The sequence below is a fragment of the Nerophis ophidion genome, linkage group LG11, assembly GCF_033978795.1.
Source record: "Nerophis ophidion isolate RoL-2023_Sa linkage group LG11, RoL_Noph_v1.0, whole genome shotgun sequence".
Taxonomy (NCBI): Eukaryota; Metazoa; Chordata; class Actinopteri; order Syngnathiformes; family Syngnathidae; genus Nerophis; species Nerophis ophidion.
Window position 1 is genome coordinate 13,668,113 of NC_084621.1, and position 19,531 is coordinate 13,687,643.

At 42.9% G+C, this 19,531-nt stretch overlaps 1 protein-coding gene across 2 annotated transcripts in view; it reads right to left on the reverse strand.

The window, feature by feature from the left end:
- Positions 1 to 19,531, reverse strand: part of stk40 (serine/threonine kinase 40) — a 47,279-nt gene that overhangs the window by 12,738 nt on the left and 15,010 nt on the right. The window contains exons 1-5 of one of the 2 annotated variants that reach the window (XM_061915130.1): positions 12,855 to 13,299; positions 12,627 to 12,753; positions 10,547 to 10,632; positions 5,136 to 5,279; positions 3,030 to 3,254 (exon numbers count right to left, since the gene is read on the reverse strand). In XM_061915130.1, coding sequence (XP_061771114.1) covers positions 3,030 to 3,254; positions 5,136 to 5,279; positions 10,547 to 10,632; positions 12,627 to 12,744 — 573 coding nt within the window. In that variant the 5' untranslated portion in view covers positions 12,745 to 12,753; positions 12,855 to 13,299. Of the gene's footprint in view, positions 1 to 3,029; positions 3,255 to 5,135; positions 5,280 to 10,546; positions 10,633 to 12,626; positions 12,754 to 12,854; positions 13,300 to 19,531 lie in introns of those variants that run through there. The other variant, XM_061915129.1, reaches the window with a different exon arrangement.

Here is a 19,531-nt window from a genome sequence, read left to right on the forward strand (position 1 = left end):
TCACAACAAAATTAGGCATAATAATGTGTTCATTCCACGACGGTATATATCGTTATCAGTTGATATCGAAATAGGTAATTAGATTTGGACAATATCGGAATATCCGATAGCGGCAAAAAAGCCATTATCGGACATCTCTAGTTTTAATAGGTGACTAGTAGCTCGATATCTGTATGTGATTACATTATCTTGTTTGGAGTTCATACAGCGTCCAAGAAAAATTCCTATGTTCCCCAGTAATTCGTACTTTGAACACAGTTCTCCTGAGACACGACGCTATAGGAGCATCTCGGCAAATGTTGCTTGCATTTTTGGACTTTCCGTGGCAGATAAATGTCATGCCAGACGTCAGGACATGGTGCCTATCATGAGGGCATCACATATAGCCTCAAATCAGTGAGCATTAAAAGAGACCTATTATGCAAAACTATTTATGTATTAGTACCTGTCGATATATCGCGGGTTTTAACTCTGTCGATACAGAAAATGACTATATCGTGATATTCAAGTAAACCTTCTCACGCAGTTGCTTTTAGCTGCTGGCATTACACTCCCGGCGTTTCTCACTCTTTCTTGTCTCTCCTTCTCCCAGAGACATAAACAAGCGAACCTTCTCACATAAGTCACGTGGGCAACGAGCAGAGAGGTAGCGAAATGGGCAACATTAGCTGTGATGCTAACGGTGCGTTGCGAGTGGTAATACGAGAGAAAGAAGGCGCAAATCTGGTAACAAATGAAGGCAGAATTACTTCCCAAGAAAAACAGCAGGGGGTCCATCATCTGGCGGTGGTTTGGCTTCAAGTATGCGGCAAAGGCGTTGCTACAAAAAGTAGCAGCACTGCTATTTAATTTCCTATTATGCAGCTCATTTTTATTTGACACTTATTGAAATATCTTGTGTGACATCATGCAATTAAGTGCACTTTATTTGTTTTAAACTATTGTAGTAGTGTTCTGTACAAAAAGTGCACTTTAATTTAGTATTGTTTTGATATGTCATCTTAGTGACATGCACAAAAGTGCACGAATAGCTTGTTTTAAAATGTCTCTGACAATCTTGCAATTTCTGTTTGGAAATGACATGAATGTTTGTGCCACTGCTTAATAACTGTTTAATAAATACACTTTTAGTTGTGATTTCCCTCTCTGCATGAAAGTTTAAAAGTAGCATATAATAATGCAGTATGAAGAAGAATGTTTGAATGTAAACACATAGAATCATCATACTGCCGTGACTATATGCATCAGGTGTTCATTCAAGGCTAAGGCAAAATATGGAGATATATATATGTATTGTGAAATGGCCTACAAATATGGATATTAATAAAAGGCCATATCGCCCAGCCCTACGTCAGTGGATTATCCATATATAGTAGAAATTTACCCTAAGTGCTTACTTAAGTCCACAATTGTCGCCCAACGCTGTTGTCAAAACCTTCCTTCTTTTTCTCTATCCTCCCGTCGTGGGGCAGACTGGCTCGTACATGCACATGCATCCTCCAGTGATGCCATTTCAAATACAAAGCAGCATATAGTTCAAACTTATATCTGTCAGCAGACTCTATATGGAAGCGCAATAAACTACAACATGGCGGACGGAGGGAGGACGCTGTCGACGTGAAGGCCTATGACTAAGACCGCCCACAAAACGGCGCATTCTGAAGTGATTGTCAGAAAGCAGCTTGAAGATGGTCTGTAAAACATCATTTATGCAACATTTTGACCAAAGAACCACCATTACATCTCATGTACACAACAATGAAATGTTTAAGTGTATAAAAAAATCAATCTTTTCAACATTGTGACCAAAGAACCACCATTACATGTTATTTAGACCACAAGGAAGTGTTAAGTGTGTATATATATATATATGTATATATATATATATATATATATATATATATATATATATATATATATATATATATATATATATATATATATATATATATATATATCGCAGTTTTTTTTCATAGTTTGGCCGGGGGTGCGACTGATACTCCGGAGCGACTTATGTGTGAAATTATTAACACATTACCGTAAAATATTAAATAATATTATTTATCTCATTTGCGGAGAGGAAAAAAATGTCAGCAATCGTCACACACACGTCAACCAATAACAATTCGGCGAGGGAGGGTCAGGGCACAAGTGCATTGTGGGTCATGGGATGCTAACTGCTATATGCTACTGTGGTAGCATATAGCATTCACACACTAGGGACCATTTAGTGTTGCCAATCAACCTATCCCCAGGTGCATGTCTTTGGAGGTGGGAGGGACCTATCCCCAGGTGCATGTCTTTGGAGGTGGGAGGAGCCTATCAACAGGTGGATGTCTTTGGAGGTGGGAGGGGCCTATCCCCAGGTGCATGTCTTTGGAGGTGGGAGGGGCCTATCCCCAGGTGCATGTCTTTGGAGGTGGGAGGGGCCTATCCTCAGGTGCATGTCTTTGGAGGTGGGAGGGGCCTATCCCCAGGTGCATGTCTTTGGAGGTGGGAGGGGCCTATCCTCAGGTGCATGTCTTTGGAGGTGGGAGGGGCCTATCCCCAGGTGCATGTCTTTGGAGGTGGGAGGGGCCTATCCCCAGGTGCATGTCTTGGAGGTGGGAGGGGCCTATCCCCAGGTGCATGTCTTTGGAGGTGGGAGGGGCCTATCCCCAGGTGCATGTCTTTGGAGGTGGGAGGAAGCCGGAGTACCCGGAGGGAACCCACGCAGTCACGGGGAGAACATGCAAACTCCACACAGAAAGATCACGAGCCCGGGATTGAACCTAGGACTACTCAGGACCTTCGTATTGTGTGGCACATGCACCAACCCCTATACCACCGTGCTGCCCTTAATTCAATGAGAATAAACAGAAACTGCGGTTCTGGATCGTTTAGCTTTTTGTAAAATGTGCTCTAAAATGAAGTTGCGGGGGAAGTGAATATTTCTGTAATATTTAAAAAGTCGTCACGCTCAAGAGAAAAACGCTACAAAATTGAAGACTGCATTTGACGTTCTGGAGTGTGTGGGCCTCAAGGCTCACCTTGTGCAGGGCCTCCACCACGCGGACCACGTCGTAGAAGATGATGATGGCCTCGCGCTCGCCCAGCCGCTTTTCCTTGATGACGTAATGCTGGAGGTTGATGAGGTCAGCCGTCTTGTCGCTGAAGTCGTGGGCGCACAGGCAGTCCAGCACCAGGCAGATGCGCTTCTTCATCTTGCGCACCTTGTTGGCCTCCGTGTCCTCCACTATTTCGTAGGCTCGATCCTGGGGGAGGAGGAAGGGTCAGACGGAACAGTCTCACTATGTAAAATGGTGTGGTGTTATAATGCTGAAGAGACTTCTATTAGATGTAAGCAGCTCACTCGACAGACTCATTGACCTTATTGCTACATTTCCCCTACCAGCTTCTGTTACATTTCTCTATCTCACGCCTGTGCGGGTTTTCTTTTTAAGGCCCAGTCGGCACACCTTTGAAAGCTTCTATTACGGTCTAGATGGCCCTGCGTAGATGCAACTATAATCCAATCAATACTTGGGTGCTCAATGAATCTGCCTGCTGTTCTGAGAAGTCTGGCTGGGCAGACAGGATGCAAGAGATGGAACAATAACAAAGTTAGAAGGATGAGGAGGAGGTCGACGGGAAACGCAGGTGAGGGAGGCGTTCGATCACGGGTTAGGGGATGAGGCCTGCAGCAAAACTGTAAACCATGGGTGCCCATTACGTCGATCGGGAGCTACCGGTCAATGGTGTAGGGCAGTTGTTCTCAACCTTTGTTCAGTGATGTCAACATTTTTTTAATTCAAGTACCCCCTAATCAGAGCAAAGCATTTTTGGTTGAAAAAAAGAGATAAAGAAGTAAAATACAGCACTATGTCATCAGTTTCTGATTTATTAAATTGTATAACAGTGAAAAATATTGCTCATTTGTAGTGGTCTTTTGGAAAAAAAGATATAAGAATAACTAAAAACTTGTTGAAAAATAAACAAGTGATTCAATTATAAATAAAGATTTCTACACATAGAAGCAATCATCAACTTAAAGTGCCCTCTTTGGGGATTGTAATAGAGATCCATCTGGATTCATCAACTTTGATCTAAGAAATCTTTAATATCAATATTTATGGAACATGTACACACAAAATCTAGCTGTCAACACTGAATATTGCATTGTTGTATTTCTTTTCACAGTTTATGAACTTACATTCCAATTTTGTTGAAGTATTATTCAATAAATATATTTATAAAGGAGTTTTGAATTGTTGCTACTTTTAGAATATTTAAAAAGAATCACACTACCCCTTGGCATACCTTCAAGTACCCCCAGGGGTACGCCTACCCCCATTTGAGAACCACTGTTTTAGAAAAGCGCTATATAAATCTATCCATCCATCCATCCATCCATCCATCATCTTCCGCTTATCCGAGGTCGGGTCGCAGGGGCAGCAGCCTAAGCAGGGAAGCCCAGACTTCCCTCTCCCCAGCCACTTCGTCCAGCTCTTCCCGGGGGATCCCGAGGCGTTCCCAGGCCAGCCGAGAGACATAGTCTTCCCAACGTGTCCTGGGTCTTCCCCGTGGCCTCCTACCGGTTGGACGTGCCCTAAACACCTCCCTAGGGAGGCGTTCGGGTGGCATCCTGACCAGATGCCCGAGCCACCTCATCTGGCTCCTCTCCATGTGGAGGAGCAGCGGCTTTACTTTGAGTTCATCCCGGATGGCAGAGCTTCTCACCCTATCTCTAAATCTAATCCATTATTATTATTAGTATTAGACAACGATGGGTCAGATCTAGTCTCCGACTTAGATGGGTCAGATCTAGTCTTGGACTTGGATTGGTCAGATCTAGTCTTGGACTTGGATTGGCCAGATCTTAGATGGGTCAGATCTAGTCTCCGACTTAGATGGGTCAGATCTAGTCTCCGACTTAGATGGGTCAGATCTAGTCTCCGACTTGGATGGGTCAGATAGAGTCTTCGATTTAGATTGGTCAGATCTTAGATTGGTCGGATCTAGTCTTAGATTGGTCAGATCTAGTCTTATATTTAAATTGGTCGGATCTAGTCTTAAGATTGGTCAGATCTAGTCCGGTGGCTGGTGCCAAAACCCCATTATGTATACTCCAAAAGCAGCACAGCTTGTTTTCGCACCTGGAAGAGGCCGTGATGATGCACCACTCCATCCTGGTTGTGCAGCAGTGACAGGAGGGAATACTCGGTGTGCAGCAGCATCTTCCCCTGCCGCTCCTCCTGTGTCTCGCCAGCAGAGTCCACTCGCTCCTCTAGCGTCAAGATCTGTGGACAAAAGAGAAAGGGGGGTTGGCGGGGAGAAAAAAACCATTAGGGGTCTTTTAGGGTCGGCTTTGACAGTTTACTGCCATTCGAAGACGGCCCACAGTCTTGACACTAAACCTTTTAATATCGCAGAGGAAGGCAGACTGGAGCCCTTGTGGAGCACAGGAAGCCAGAAGCCAGTTTCTTGAAGGAGGTCACCAAGGGTAACAAGCCGTACATTGCCATCCTATAACGTGACCCCCATCCTCTCCCACTCGCCCACACACTTAACTTGCACTGGATGCCTGCTTTGTGACCATGAACTGCTTAAGGAAAACAACCTGGTGATTGTAGGTTGGGTTAATGTCAACAACATTTTCAAATGGACTCAGAGAGTGTCTACAAAACAACTCCACTAATGTTTTTTGGCTTTTTTTTGTTTTTCTTGCCGCCTCAGAAAATGTTACTTATTGTGACATAGTGCTAATATGTTTTTGTCGTGACTGCTCAGTACATCATGGATAAAAGCGACAATACATTAAAGGCCTACTGAAGGCCACTACTAGAGACCACACAGTCTGATAGTTTATACATCAATGATGAAATATTAACATTGCAACACATGCCAATAGTTTACTAAATTGCAATTTTAAATTTTGCGACGAAATATCCTTCTGAAACATCTCGGTATGATGACGCGTGCGCGGGACGTCACGCATTGTAGAGGACATTTTGTTCCAGCATTGTGGCCAGCTATTAATCGTCTGTTTTCATCGCAAAAATCCACAGTATTCTGGACATCTGTGTTGGTTAATCTTTTGCCATGTATTCAATGACAATGGAGACAACATAGAAGAAAGCTGTAGGTGGGAAGCAGTGTTTTGCGGCCGGCTTTAGCAACACAAACACAGCCGGTGTTTCATTGTTTACATTCCTGAAAGATGACAGTCAACCTTTACTATGGAACAGAGATGTCAAGCGAACACGGTTGGATTGGACCACACACACAAAGTACAGTGTATTATGCAGCCATCATTTTTACCATTCTGTATTCTGAAGGCGATCTATGTCGTGTGCTACTGCAGCATCATTATCAGCAGCGTCCTCCTGACCGTCACCGTCAGCGTCGGGTTCAAAGCGGTATGGCTCTACCCCTTGTTGCTGTTGGGCCTGGCCGAGTGGTCCTGCCACCTCCACGGCTGCCACGGCGCCTCTCACCGCCATCTTCTCTAACTAAATCGCTCCCACTGCCCTCTAGTCTTTTTTTCCTTTCTTTTTTCTAGTCCTTCACTCTCACTTTCCTCATCCAGGAATCTTTTATCCTCGCTCAAATTAATGGGGGCATCGCCGCTTTCTCGGTCCGATTCGCTCTCGCTGCTGGTGGCCATGATTGTAAACAATGTGAGGATGTGAGGAGCTCCACAACCCGTGACGTCACACGCATATCGTCTGCTACTTCCGGTACAGGCAAGGCTTTTTTATTTGCGACCAAAAGTTGCGAACTTTATCGTCAATGCTACTAAATCCTTTCAGCAAAAACATGGCAATATGGCGAAATGATCAAGTATGACACATAGAATGGACCTGCTAAATCTCGTTTAAATAAGAACATTGCATTTCAGTAGGCCTTTAACATTGATTATAAATACTCTACCAAGTGGGACTGAACAAAAAACAAGACCACTTATTCATTTCAAAATGTGGTCATATTTTCTAAATATCAATGTTAAAAAAAATTAAAAATTTGTTGATTGACGTGTTCCTATTACATGCATGAATGCACTGTAGAGTGAGCAAGCTTGACATTTAGAGATGTCCGATAATATCGGACTGCCGATATTATCGATCGGTAAATACTTTAAAATGTAATGAATCGGAAATTATCGGTATCTGTTTCAAAAAGTAAAATGTATGACTTTTTAAAAACCCACTGTACGGAGTGGTACACGGACGTAGGGAGAAGTACAGAGCAGTTGCGTCTCCCAGTCATACTTGCCAACCCTCCCGATTTTCCCGGGAGACTCCCGAATTTCAGAGTCCCTCCGAAAATCTCCCGAGGCAACCATTCCCCCGAATTCCTTCCGATTTCCACCCAGACAACAATATTGGGGGTATGCCTTAAAGGCACTGCCTTTGCGTGCCAGCCCAGTCACATAATATCTACAGCTTTTCACACACACAAGTAAATGCAAGGTATACTTGGTCAACAGCCATACAGGTCACACTGAGGGTGGCCATATGAACAACTTAAACACTGTTACAAATATGCGCCACACTGTGAACCCATACCAAACAAGAATGACAAACACATTCCGGGAGAACATCAGTCTGGCAGTCCGATATTATCGGACATCTCGACTTTGTATGGTAAATGGGTTGTACTTGTATAGCGCTTTTCTACCTTTTTCTAAGGAACTCAAAGCGCTTTGACACTATTTCCACATTCACACAGTGATGGCGCGAGCTGCCATGTAAGGCCCTAACCAGGACCCATCAGGAGCAAGGGTGAAGTGTCTTGCTCAAGGACACAACGGACGTGACTAGAATGGTAGAAAGTGGGGATTCAACCAGTAACCCTCAGATTGCTGGCACGGCCACTCTCCCAACTTCGCCACGCCGTCCCCGTTCAAGACTTATGGAAATTTAAAAACATCACTGCACATCATAACGGCAGCAACAAACCCCGTTTCCATATGAGTTGGGAAATTGTGTTAGATGTAAATATAAACGGAATACAATGATTTGCAAATCCTTTTCAACCCATATTCAGTTGAATATACTACAAAGACAACATATCTGATGTTCAAACTGATAAACATTTTTTTTTGCAAATAATCATTAACTTTAGAATTTGATGCCAGCAACACGTGACAAAGAAGTTGGGAAAGGTGGCAATAAATACTGATAAAGTTGAGGAATGCTCAGCAAACACTTATTTGGAACATCCCACAGGTGTGCAGGCTAATTGGGAACAGGTGGGTGCCATGATTGGCTATAAAAACAGCTTCCGAAAAATGCTCAGTCTTTCACAAGAAAGGATGGGGCGAGGTACACCCCTTTGTCCACAACTGCGTGAGCAAATAGTCAAACAGTTTAAGAACAACGTTTCTCAAAGTGCAATTGCAAGAAATTTAGGGATTTCAACATCTACGCTCCATAATATCATCAACAGGTTCAGAGAATCTTGAGAAATCACTCCACGTAAGCAGCATGGCCGGAAACCAACATTGAATGACCGTGACCTCCGATCCCTCAGACGGCACTGTATCAAAAACCGACATCTATCTCTAAAGGATATCACTACATGGGCTCAAGAACACTTCAGAAAACCACTGTCACTAAATACAGTTTGTCGCTACTTCTGTAAGTGCAAGTTAAAGCTCTACAATGCAAAGCCAAAGCCACTTATCAACAACATCCAGAAACGCTGCCGGCTTCTCTGGGCCCGAGATCATCTAAGATGGACTGATGGAAAGTGGAAAAGTGATCTGACGAGTCCACATTTCAAATTGTTTTTGGAAATATTCGACATTGTGTCATCCGGACCAAAGGGGAAGCGAACCATCCAGAACCAAGGACCGTTGTGTCCTTGGGCAGGACACTTCACCCTTTCCCCCGGTGCCGCTCACACTGGTGAATGAATGATAGGTGGTGGTCGGAGGGGCCGTAGGCGCAAACTGGCAGCCACGCTTCCGTCATTCTACCCCAGGGCAGCTGTGGCTACAGATGTAACTCACCACCACCATGTGTGAATGAATGATGGGTTCCCACTTCTCTGTGAGTGCTTTGAGTATCTAACAATAGAAAAGCGCGATATAAATCTAATCTATTATTATTATTATTTTTATTGTTATCTACGCAAAGTTGAAAAGCCAGCATCTGTGATGGTATGGGGGTGCATTAGTGCCCAAGGCATGGGTAACTTACACATCTGTGAAGGCACCATTAATGCTGAAAGGTACATACAGGTTTTGGAACAACATATGCTGCCATCTAAGCGGCGTCTTTTTCATGGACGCCCCAGCTTATTTCAGCAAGACAATGCCAAGCCACATTCAGCAAGTGTTACAACAGCGTGGCTTCCTAAAAAGAGTGCTGGTACTTTCCTGGCCCGCCTGCAGTCCAGACATGTCTCCCATGGAAAATGTGTGGCGCATTATGAAGCCTAAAATACGACAGCGGAGACCCCGGACTGTTGAACGACTGAAGCTCTACATAAAACAAGAATGGGAAAGAATTCCACTTTCAAAGCTTCAACAATTAGTTTCCTCAGTTCCCAAATGTTTATTGAGTGTTGTTAAAAGAAAAGGTGATGTAACACAGTGGTGAACATGCCCTTTCCCAACTACTTTGGCACGTGTTGCAGCCATGAAATTCTTAAGTTAATGATTATTTGCAAAACAAATAAAAATGTTTATCAGTTTGAACATCAAATATGTTGTCCTTGTAGCATATTCAACTGAATATGGGTTGAAAAGGATTTGCAAATCATTGTATTCCGTTTCTATTTACATCTAACAATTTCCCAACTCATATGGAAACGGGGTTTGTACAGTTTCCATCTTAAAGATCTAAAAAATGATTTGGGAATGTGCGGCGGGCCAGATTGAAAAGCTTAACGGGCCGCATGTGGCCCCCGGGCCTTAATTTGCCCAGGTCTGGCGTATATGGAGGTTCTACAGTACGTAGCAGCAAAATAGAAGTCAAATACTTTGTTGACATTCAGGAAGACATTTGAGGAATTCATCATCTGTCTTTCACACCCCACAGCTGACATGGGAGCATCACCTCGGAGTGAAAAAAAACCCCCAAAACACCCGCACACACCCACCCCATGTTGCCGGAGGACACTCCCACTTCAGTTGATTGACTGCGCTTGATTGCATGCTGCAAAGTTGTTCACTGTACGGCTTTTCTTGGAAGCTGCAGAGTGGCGGCAGAGCTGTGTGAAGAAAACATGCAGCAGACAACGCTGCAGTCGCAGATACGAGGGGCAGCTCTGACTCACCGCACATCGGCGGGAGGTTAAAAGTCGACATTCCAGGTGGGGCACTACCCCTCCACCCGTCTCCCTAACACGCCACGCTTGTGTAACAGACATTGGATAGCCCCCATAAACAGAGCGCACAGACTGCCTTGTTTGTGCCAGACTGAAAGTGGAGGACCATAAAAACGAGCACACACACAAAAGGAAGGTCAAAAGTTTGCGTGTCCACTCTCGCCGAGCGTGATATTTCATCTTCTTGTCAAACCATGCGCACAAAGCAAAAAAGGAACGCCTGACTTACTTTGAGCTGATAGAAGTCGTCGCTGCCGTCTTTTCTGGCTAGACACTGCACTATACTGGGCACTGGTGAGTTGCCCAGACGAGGCCCTGCAAGGAAGGACAAAAAAAAAAAAAAAGGACAGCTGCATGACCAAAAGGCAGGCAACATACCCAAGTGTATGCTCTTGCTGCAGCTCTCTAAAGAAAAAGGGTGTGCACGTGCCCATTAACACCCCACGTGTGATGTTTAGTTTAGCAGATGGGTGGTAGATGAACAGACATTCATGGGGGCTGCATCTTCTAACCTTGCATGGACATAGACCTCCCTCCCACTAATGTCATGGGGATCAGCAAAATTCCTCACATTCTTGTCTCATGCAGGCACACACCGACATCCCACAACGCTTACCTTTTCTGCAGTTTGACAAGCAAATGTACAACAAGCAGATTTTGGGGAAATTACAAACCCCGTTTCCATATGAGTTGGGAAATTGTGTTAGATGTAAATATAAACAGAATACAATGATTTGTAAATCCTTTTCAACCCATATTCAGTTGAATATGCAACAAAGACAACATATTTGATGTTCAAAATGATAAACATTTTTTTTTTTGCAAATAATCATTAACTTTAGAATTTGATGCCAGCAACATGTGACAAAGAAGTTGGGAATGGTGGCAATACATACTGATAAAGTTGAGGAATGCTCATCATACACTTATTTGGAACATCCCACAGGTGTGCAAACTAATTGGGAACAGGTGGGTGCCATAATTGGGTGGAAATTCAGCTTCCAAAAAAATCACATCCTTTCACAAGAAAGGATGGGGCGAGGTACACCCCTTTGTCCACAACTGCGTGAGCAAACAGTCAAACAGTTTAAGAACAACGTTTCTCAAAGTGCAATTGCAAGAAATTTAGGGATTTCAACATCTACGCTCCATAATATCCTCCAAAGGTTCAGAGAATCTGGAGAAATCACTCCACGTAAGCGGCATGGCCGGAAACCAACATTGAATGACCGTGAACTTTGATCCCTTAGACGGCACTGTATCAAAAACCAACATCAATCTCTAAAGGATATCACCACGTGGGCTCAGGAACACTTTAGAAAACCCCTGTCATTAAATACAGTTTGTCGCTACATCTGTAAGTGCAAGTTAAAACTCCACTGTGCAAAGCGAAAGCCATTTATCAACAACATCCAGAAATGCTGCCGGCTTCTCTGGGCCCGAGATCATCTCAGATGGACGGATGCAAAATGGAAAAGTGTTCTGTGGTCTGACGAGTTCACATTTCAAATTGGTTTTGGAAATATTCGACATTGTGTCGTCTGGACCAAAGGGGAAGTGAACCATCCAGACTGTTATTGACGCAAAGTTGAAAAGCCAGCATCTGTGATGGTATGGGGGTGCATTAGTGCCCAAGGCATGTGTAACTTATACATCTTTGAAGGCACCATTAATGCTGAAAGGTACATACAGGTTTTGGAACAACATATGCTGCCATCTAAGCGCCGTCTTTTTTATGGACGCCCCTGCTTATTTCAGCAAGACAATGCCAAGTCACATTCAGCACATTACAACAGCGTGGCTTCGTAGTAAAAGAGTGCGGGTACTTTCCTGGCCTGCCTGCAGTCCACACCTGTCTCCCATCGAAAATGTGTGGCGCATTATGAAGCGTAAAATACGACAGCGGAGACCCCGGACTGTTGAACGACTGAAGCTCTACATAAAACAAGAATGGGAAACAATTCCACTTTCAAAGCTTCAACAATTAGTTTCCTCAATTCCCAAACGTTTATTGACTGTTGTTAAAAGAAAAGGTGATGTAACACAGTGGTCAACATGCCCTTTCTCAACTACTTTGTCACATGTTGCAGCCATGAAATTCTAAGTTAATTATTATTTGCAAAAAAAAACAAAGTTTATGAGTTTGAACATCAAATATCTTGTCTTTGTAGTGCATTCAATTGAACATGGGTTGAAAAGGATTTGCAAATCATTGTGTTCTGTTTATATTTACCTCAAACACAATTTCCCAACTCAAATGGAAACGGGTTTTGTAAAAAAAAAAAAAAGGTTGTAAGGGGGTTATTTACCCAGGATGAATGGCCCAGCTCGCTTGGCATTGCTGCCAGATATCCCAGGACAATGCAGCTTGCTGGCCCTGCCTGAGGTCTCTCCGGCCCCTCTCTCCGACGCACGCCGCTTGGACATACTGGAGCTCTGCGGGGAGGCGGAGCAGAGGATGAATTAGAAGCATGCATCTAAACACACACACGGACGACTTAAAACAATGACTTTTATAAAGAAGGTCGAGAAAATACCAGGAGCTTCAAAGACGCAGTGCTGGCTGAAGGAGAGCTTGATGGCGAGTGACAGGAGGACCTATTTGAAAGTCCCTCCCACACGTTTACCAACACCTCAGTGTCAATGTGAGACCATTACAACTCCCATTCAAAGTAATGGCCACTGGTGTCGAGGACGACACCCCAGATTTCAACCCTCCCCCTCAATAACAGACAACCTACAATTTACACACATTTAAAAGAAAAAAAAAAAAAACAATTTGTCTCGCAGCACTGAGGCACATTAAGCTTTTCCAGCCGGCTTTAGAATAATCCTTCCGCTCTTACTTTGCGCGTTTTATCTGAAAATCTGCACAGGCGGCTTATCTGGACAGACCTTCCTCTGACATGCGTGTGGCGACAAGGCCGCCGCGATGATAAGACAGACCGTGACAGCGTGACACATCGTGACCTCAGCTGGCACCCGCCACCCCAAGACTGGAGAGGTATGCTTTTGTTTACCGGAGCAGCGCAAGTTCCCCATGTGACACAACCGCGTCGGCTTCCCGTAACGAGGAAGTAGTGCCTTGAACCGAGAGAAGCGGTGACTCACTGCTTTCGACTTCCATAGGACGGCGGTGTTTAAATGCTCAGGTGATGACACCATTGGGACGAAATGTGGCCCCAGGCATGAAACATGCGAGAAAAGCAGCAGCGTATGTGAAGTAAACATACCTAGCACTGTGAGCTCGATTTCCTGGTACACTTGCCAGGGTTGTTGTGTATATACACACACGTGTGTGTTTGTGTGTGTCTCAATGTGAAGCTTCACTGATTGGTCCATTTGGAACGGTGGCATCACAACGGGGACGGAATGTGTAACTATGGCTTCACATGCGTTAATGCAAGTCACAAAAAGAAGCAATTAGCCTGAGGTTTGCATTTCTGTGCGATATAGAAAACGACCTCACAACAACCTGGAAAAGTCTACCAGATTACTCTTTATTCACAATTGAAGTTAAAAAGTGGCTTTGGAGCAATCAAAGCTGCTCACACGGTCACTAAGGTGGCCACTATGTTTGACACATCAACTTAACGTGAATTATATTTTTCCATGACAGCATTTTGGTTGTAAATTTTGAGGTGTCTGTTAAAATCTTGGTTATTTTACAAATGATGCCAGATGTGAACAATAGCATGTATTGTCTTTGTGTAATGATGTAAATCAATCAATCAATCAATGTTTACTTATATAGCCCTAAATCACTAGTGTCTCAAAGGGCTGCACAAACCACCACGACATCCTCGGTAGGCCCACATAAGGGCAAGGAAAACTCACACCCAGTGGGACATCGGTGAAAATAATGACCCAGTGGGACGTCGGTGACAATGATGACTATGAGAACCTTGGAGAGGAGGAAAGCAATGGATGTCGAGCGGGTCTAACATGATACTGTGAAAGTTCAATCCACAATGGATCCAACACAGTCGCAAGAGTCCAGTCCAAAGCGGATCCAACACAGCAGCGAGAGTCCCGTTCACAGCGGAGCCAGCAGGAAACCATCCCAAGCGGAGGCGGATCAGCAGCGCAGAGATGTCCCCAGCCGACACACAGGCAAGCAGTACATGGCCACCGGATCGGACCGGACCCCCTCCACAAGGGAGAGTGGGACATAGAAGAAAAAGAAAAGAAACGGCAGATCAACTGGTCTAAAAAGGGAGTCTATTTAAATGAGGCGTGGTTGTATTGTATATTAAGTATATGTCCATGAAAGGGCATTTTATGACTTTTCTTCAATTTATTACTTGCTATGGAATTATTTTATTGTCATCATTTTAGTGCATGATTTTTGCATCCCTTTATTTTAGGCAGCCAGAGACTGCAGATGGAAATTAGCTATTTAGCTATAACCTGATACAGAACATATGTGTCTTTGAGCTTAATGTTTCTGTGAATAGTCCCTTCAAATAAAGACTAAACTAAACTATATCGTGATATTCGAGCCTACGTTCTCACGCAGTTGCTTTTAGCTGCCGGCATTACACTACAAGCTCTTCTTCACTCTTTCCTGTCTCTCCTTCTCACAGACAGCAAGCGCACCTTCTTACATACGTCACATATGTATACGCCCTTGCGGAGCAGAAACGTAGCAGCATGGGTAACGATAGCTGTGGTGCGAGTGGTAATACGACAGAAGGAAGGTGCAAATCTGGTGACAAATGAAGGAAGAATGAATTCCCAAGAAAACCCGCAGGGGGTCCATCGTCTGTCGGTGGTTTGGCTTCAAGTGGGAAGATGTCGAACAGACAACTGTAATTTGTCAAGTGTGGGGCAAAAGCGTTGCTACAAAAAGTAGCACTACTGCTAATATGTAGCATCATTTGAAAAGTCACCTGCTAGAGCAGGGGTAGGGAACCTATGGCTCGGGAGCCAGATGTGGCTCTTTTGATGACTGCATCTGGCTCTCGGACAAATCTGAGCTGGCATTGCTTAACACGATAAATAATGAATAATTCCACTTGTAATCACAGTGTTAAAAATAATGTTCAAAATATAAAACATTCTCATGCATTTTTAAGCCATCCATCCGTTTTTTACCGCACCTGTTCAAGAAGTTGCGTTAATGGTAAGAAGTTATTTATTTATTATTGGTTAGTGTGGGGCTTTCCCTTCTGGGGGTTCTTCAGACCACCAAGCACCGACATGAGAGCCTATTTCAGGGTTACTATTTTTCAATAACTCCCTCAGTTGCTTTCCAGCAATTGTATTTTTCTCTTTCGCTCGCGCTCGCGCTCTGGCTCCAGCCCCTACCCCGTCTCTCCTCCTGGCTGCTGCTTATAACAGAGTGACAGGTGATTAGATAACAAGGCCCAGGTTGGCCGTCTACGCAACTATCGCTGATTTAGAGGCCGGTCCTGGCACACCCCAGTTCACTGCAGGCCCACAGGCCACGCCCCCTCCACAGTTACCTTCGGAATAACAATGTTATTACAAAGAATAAGAGACCTATTATACTCTAGAAATGTTGGTCTTACTTAAAAATGCATGCGTTTAGTTGTGTTCAGTGTTAAAAAAAAATATTATATGGCTCTTACGGAAATACATTTTCAAATATTTGGCTTTTTGGCTCTCTTAGCTAAAAAGGTTCCCGACCCCTGTGCTAGAGAATGAAGAGTGCTTACTGCTCATGTCAACATCTCCATTCGGTGCAACACAACCACACAAACAAAATGCCAAGTCAAACATTTCCAGATCAACACTGTATGGAAAAAATAGTCAACAGCAGAAGGAGATCATGTCCGCAGGAACCTACCACAGAGCGGAGAACATACACTATTCGATTTCCTATTAAGCCACACAACATCACGTGACATTACCGTATTTTTCGGACTATAAATTGCAGTTTTTTCCATATAATCCGGAGCGACTTATGTGTGAAATTATTAACATATTACCGTAAAATATCAAATAATATTATTTATATCATTCGCGGAAGAGACGAAGAAAATGTCAGCAATCGTCACACACACGTCAACCAATAAGAATTCAGTGGGGGAGGGTCATGGCAGAAGTGCATTGCGGGTCATGGGTTGCTAACTGCTATATGCTATATGCTACTGCCGTAGCTATTAAAATGGATCATTTCATCGTTGGCGGTAACTTATAAAAACTGAGAAGGGCTGAACAAAAATGGCGTTGAAAAGGAAATCATGTAGTGCAGATTACAAACTGGACGTAGTGAAATATGCAGCAGAAAAGGACAAGAGGAAGCGGCGCATACCTTTGGAGTTGGCAGAGTTGTTTATAAGCAACATCGAGGAAGAAGATTTCATTGGATTTATTGATGACGAGAGACAGATAGTTTGGTAAAGGTATAGCATGTTCGATATGTTATACTTATTTGAATGACTCTTACCATAATATGTTCGGTTAACATAGCAGTTGGTTATTTATGCCTCATATAACCTACACTTATTCAGACTGTGGTTCACTATTCTTTATTTATTTTAAATTGCCTTTCAAATGTCTATTCTTGGTGTTGGGTTTTAGCAAATAAATTTCCCCAAAAAATGCAACTCATGTTTTTTTCCTTCTTTATTATGCATTTTCGGCCGGTGCGACGTATACTCCGGAGCGATTTATAATACAATAAATACGGTACTTCATGTAATTTTCTTCAATTTATGTTTTCTGATAATCAGTGTAGTAATCAGTTTTATTGGCCAAGTGTGTAACTCACAAGTAAAATACAAAGTAAACTAATATTTGTAAAAAATAAAATTTAACAGTTTGAACGTTAATTATCTTGTCTTTGCAGTCTATTCAATTGAATATAAGTTGAAAAGGATTTGAAAATCATTGTATTCTGTTTTTATTTACCATTTACACACTGTGCCAACTTCACTGGTTTCCGGGTTTGTAGTTGTGGATTAATGCAAGAATTTTCTAAATTCGAAAGAAAAAAAACGGTTTGTGCCCTGGCCGATACGGTTTTGGATGAGGGTTACGATTGCTCTGTTATGCGGAATACAGAGTAATTGTTAATCAGTTTAGCGAGCACAAATGCAGCGTAAATCGGTTTGTGTACGCTTAAAAAAAAAAAAAAGGTTCTAATAAAGACCCCCAAAAATATTTGTTCTGTCCTTCAAGGCTATCAAGAATGTATCATGCGCCACTCGCCAGTTAGCACTTTCGGGGGCCAGAGCGGAGGCAGGACAGTTGGCGGCCATGGATTCTCACTTCCATGAGGCTTTTTTGTGAGAGCAGACAGCAGACAGTGTCATCATAGAGTGTCTCTCGCCCATCTGTCTCCATCCTTGCCACTACTAGTCATCACCCACTGAGTCTGATGAAGCGGCGGCTTTTTTTGAGAAGCCTCTGTGGCGTAAGTCGCAGTGACACAAAGTCACGCTGCAGAAAGTAAGAGAGGATCAGCAAAAAATGTAGACAGGAAATAATATCAGCCTTAAAACCTACTATGTTCCCACGGATAGATGAATGCATTTTCAAATTGCCGGCTTTGAGCAAAAGTTACTTAGATTAGAGTTTAAAAAAATACCCCAAAAGACAGACATACAAGCATTACATCCACTGGCACGATATGTTTTTGTGTGTGTGTTTACAGTGCCGTGCAACTGTGTTGCAACACACTGATAACATCATATCATGGCTACTTTATACAGTTACAAGGAGGAGAGTCGTCCACTCTACTCTACCCCTTTTGGGAGCAAAATCCCTGCATTGAAAGTAGGGCTGGGCGATATGGCCTTTTTTTAATATCTCCATATTTTTAGGCCATATCACGATACACCATATTTATCTCCATATTTTGCCTTAGCCTTGAATGAACACTTGATGCATAAAATCACAGCAGTATGATGATTCTATGTGTCTACATTCAAACATTCTTCTTCATACTGCATTCATATATGCTACTTTTAAACTTTCATGAAGAGAGGGAAATCATAACTAAGTCAATTGACCAAAAGTGTATTAATTAAACAGTTGTTAGGCAGTGGCACAAACATTCATGTCATTTCAAAACAGAAAGTGCAAGATTGTCAGAGACATTTTAAAACAAGCTATTAGTGCAATTTCGTGCATGATGTCACTAAGATGACATATCAAAACAACACTAAATTAAAGTGAACTTTTTGTACAAACGCCACTACAATAGTTTAAAACAAATAAAGTGCACTTTTGTGCATGATGTCACACAAGATATTTCAATAAGTGTCAAATAAAAATGAGCTACATAATGGGAAATCAAATAGTGTATGTCCTTCACTATGTGGTAGGTTCCTACGGACATTATCTCCTTTTGTTGTTGACTATTTTTTTCATACGGTACATTTTGATGGCGTGGCGCCAGTTGGAGATGTTGACGTGCGGAGTAATCACTCTTCATTTTTTAGCAGGTGACTTTTCAAATGATGCTACATATTAGCAGAAATGCTACTTTTTGTCGCAACACTTTTGCCCCGCACTTGACAAATCTGTTCGACATATTCCCCCTTGAAGCCAAACCACCGCCAGACGATGGACCCCCTGCTGTTTTTCTTGGGAATTAATTCTTCCTTCATTTTTTACCAAATTGGCACCTTCTTTCTCTCGTATTACCAGTCGCACAGCTCCGCTAGCATCACAGCTAACGTTACCCATGCTGCTACCTCTCTGTTCTGCGAGGGCATATACGTATGTGACGTATGTAACAAGGTGCACTTGCTGTCTGTGAGAAGGAGACACAAAAAAAAAAGAGCGGGAAGAGCCTGTAGTGTAATGCCAGCAGCTAAAAGCAACTGCTTGAGAGGGTATACTCCAATATCACCATATAGTCATTTTCTATATCGCACAGAGACAACCCCGTGATATATCGAGTATAACGATATATCGCCCAGCCCTAATTTAAATCATCAGACCAGGGTTATTCCAACACCAAGATTTCAGTATCTTTACTAAAATTCATATAACAGCAAATCTTATACATTAAAGATGTTTTTTTTGCAATCAAAGAAAAATGTTGGCAATAAAAAGGAAAGTGAACATACTAGACAACTTCTCTTTATGTAGCAAGTAAGAAAACACTTCACAAGGGCTCCTCTTTTGGTTGCTGTAGCATGACGTAATCAGTCATTTCCTTTTCTATTTTGTCGAAATTATAAAAGGGAAATTATTAATCTACTTGTTTTATTTATTTGTAATATCTCATGGTATT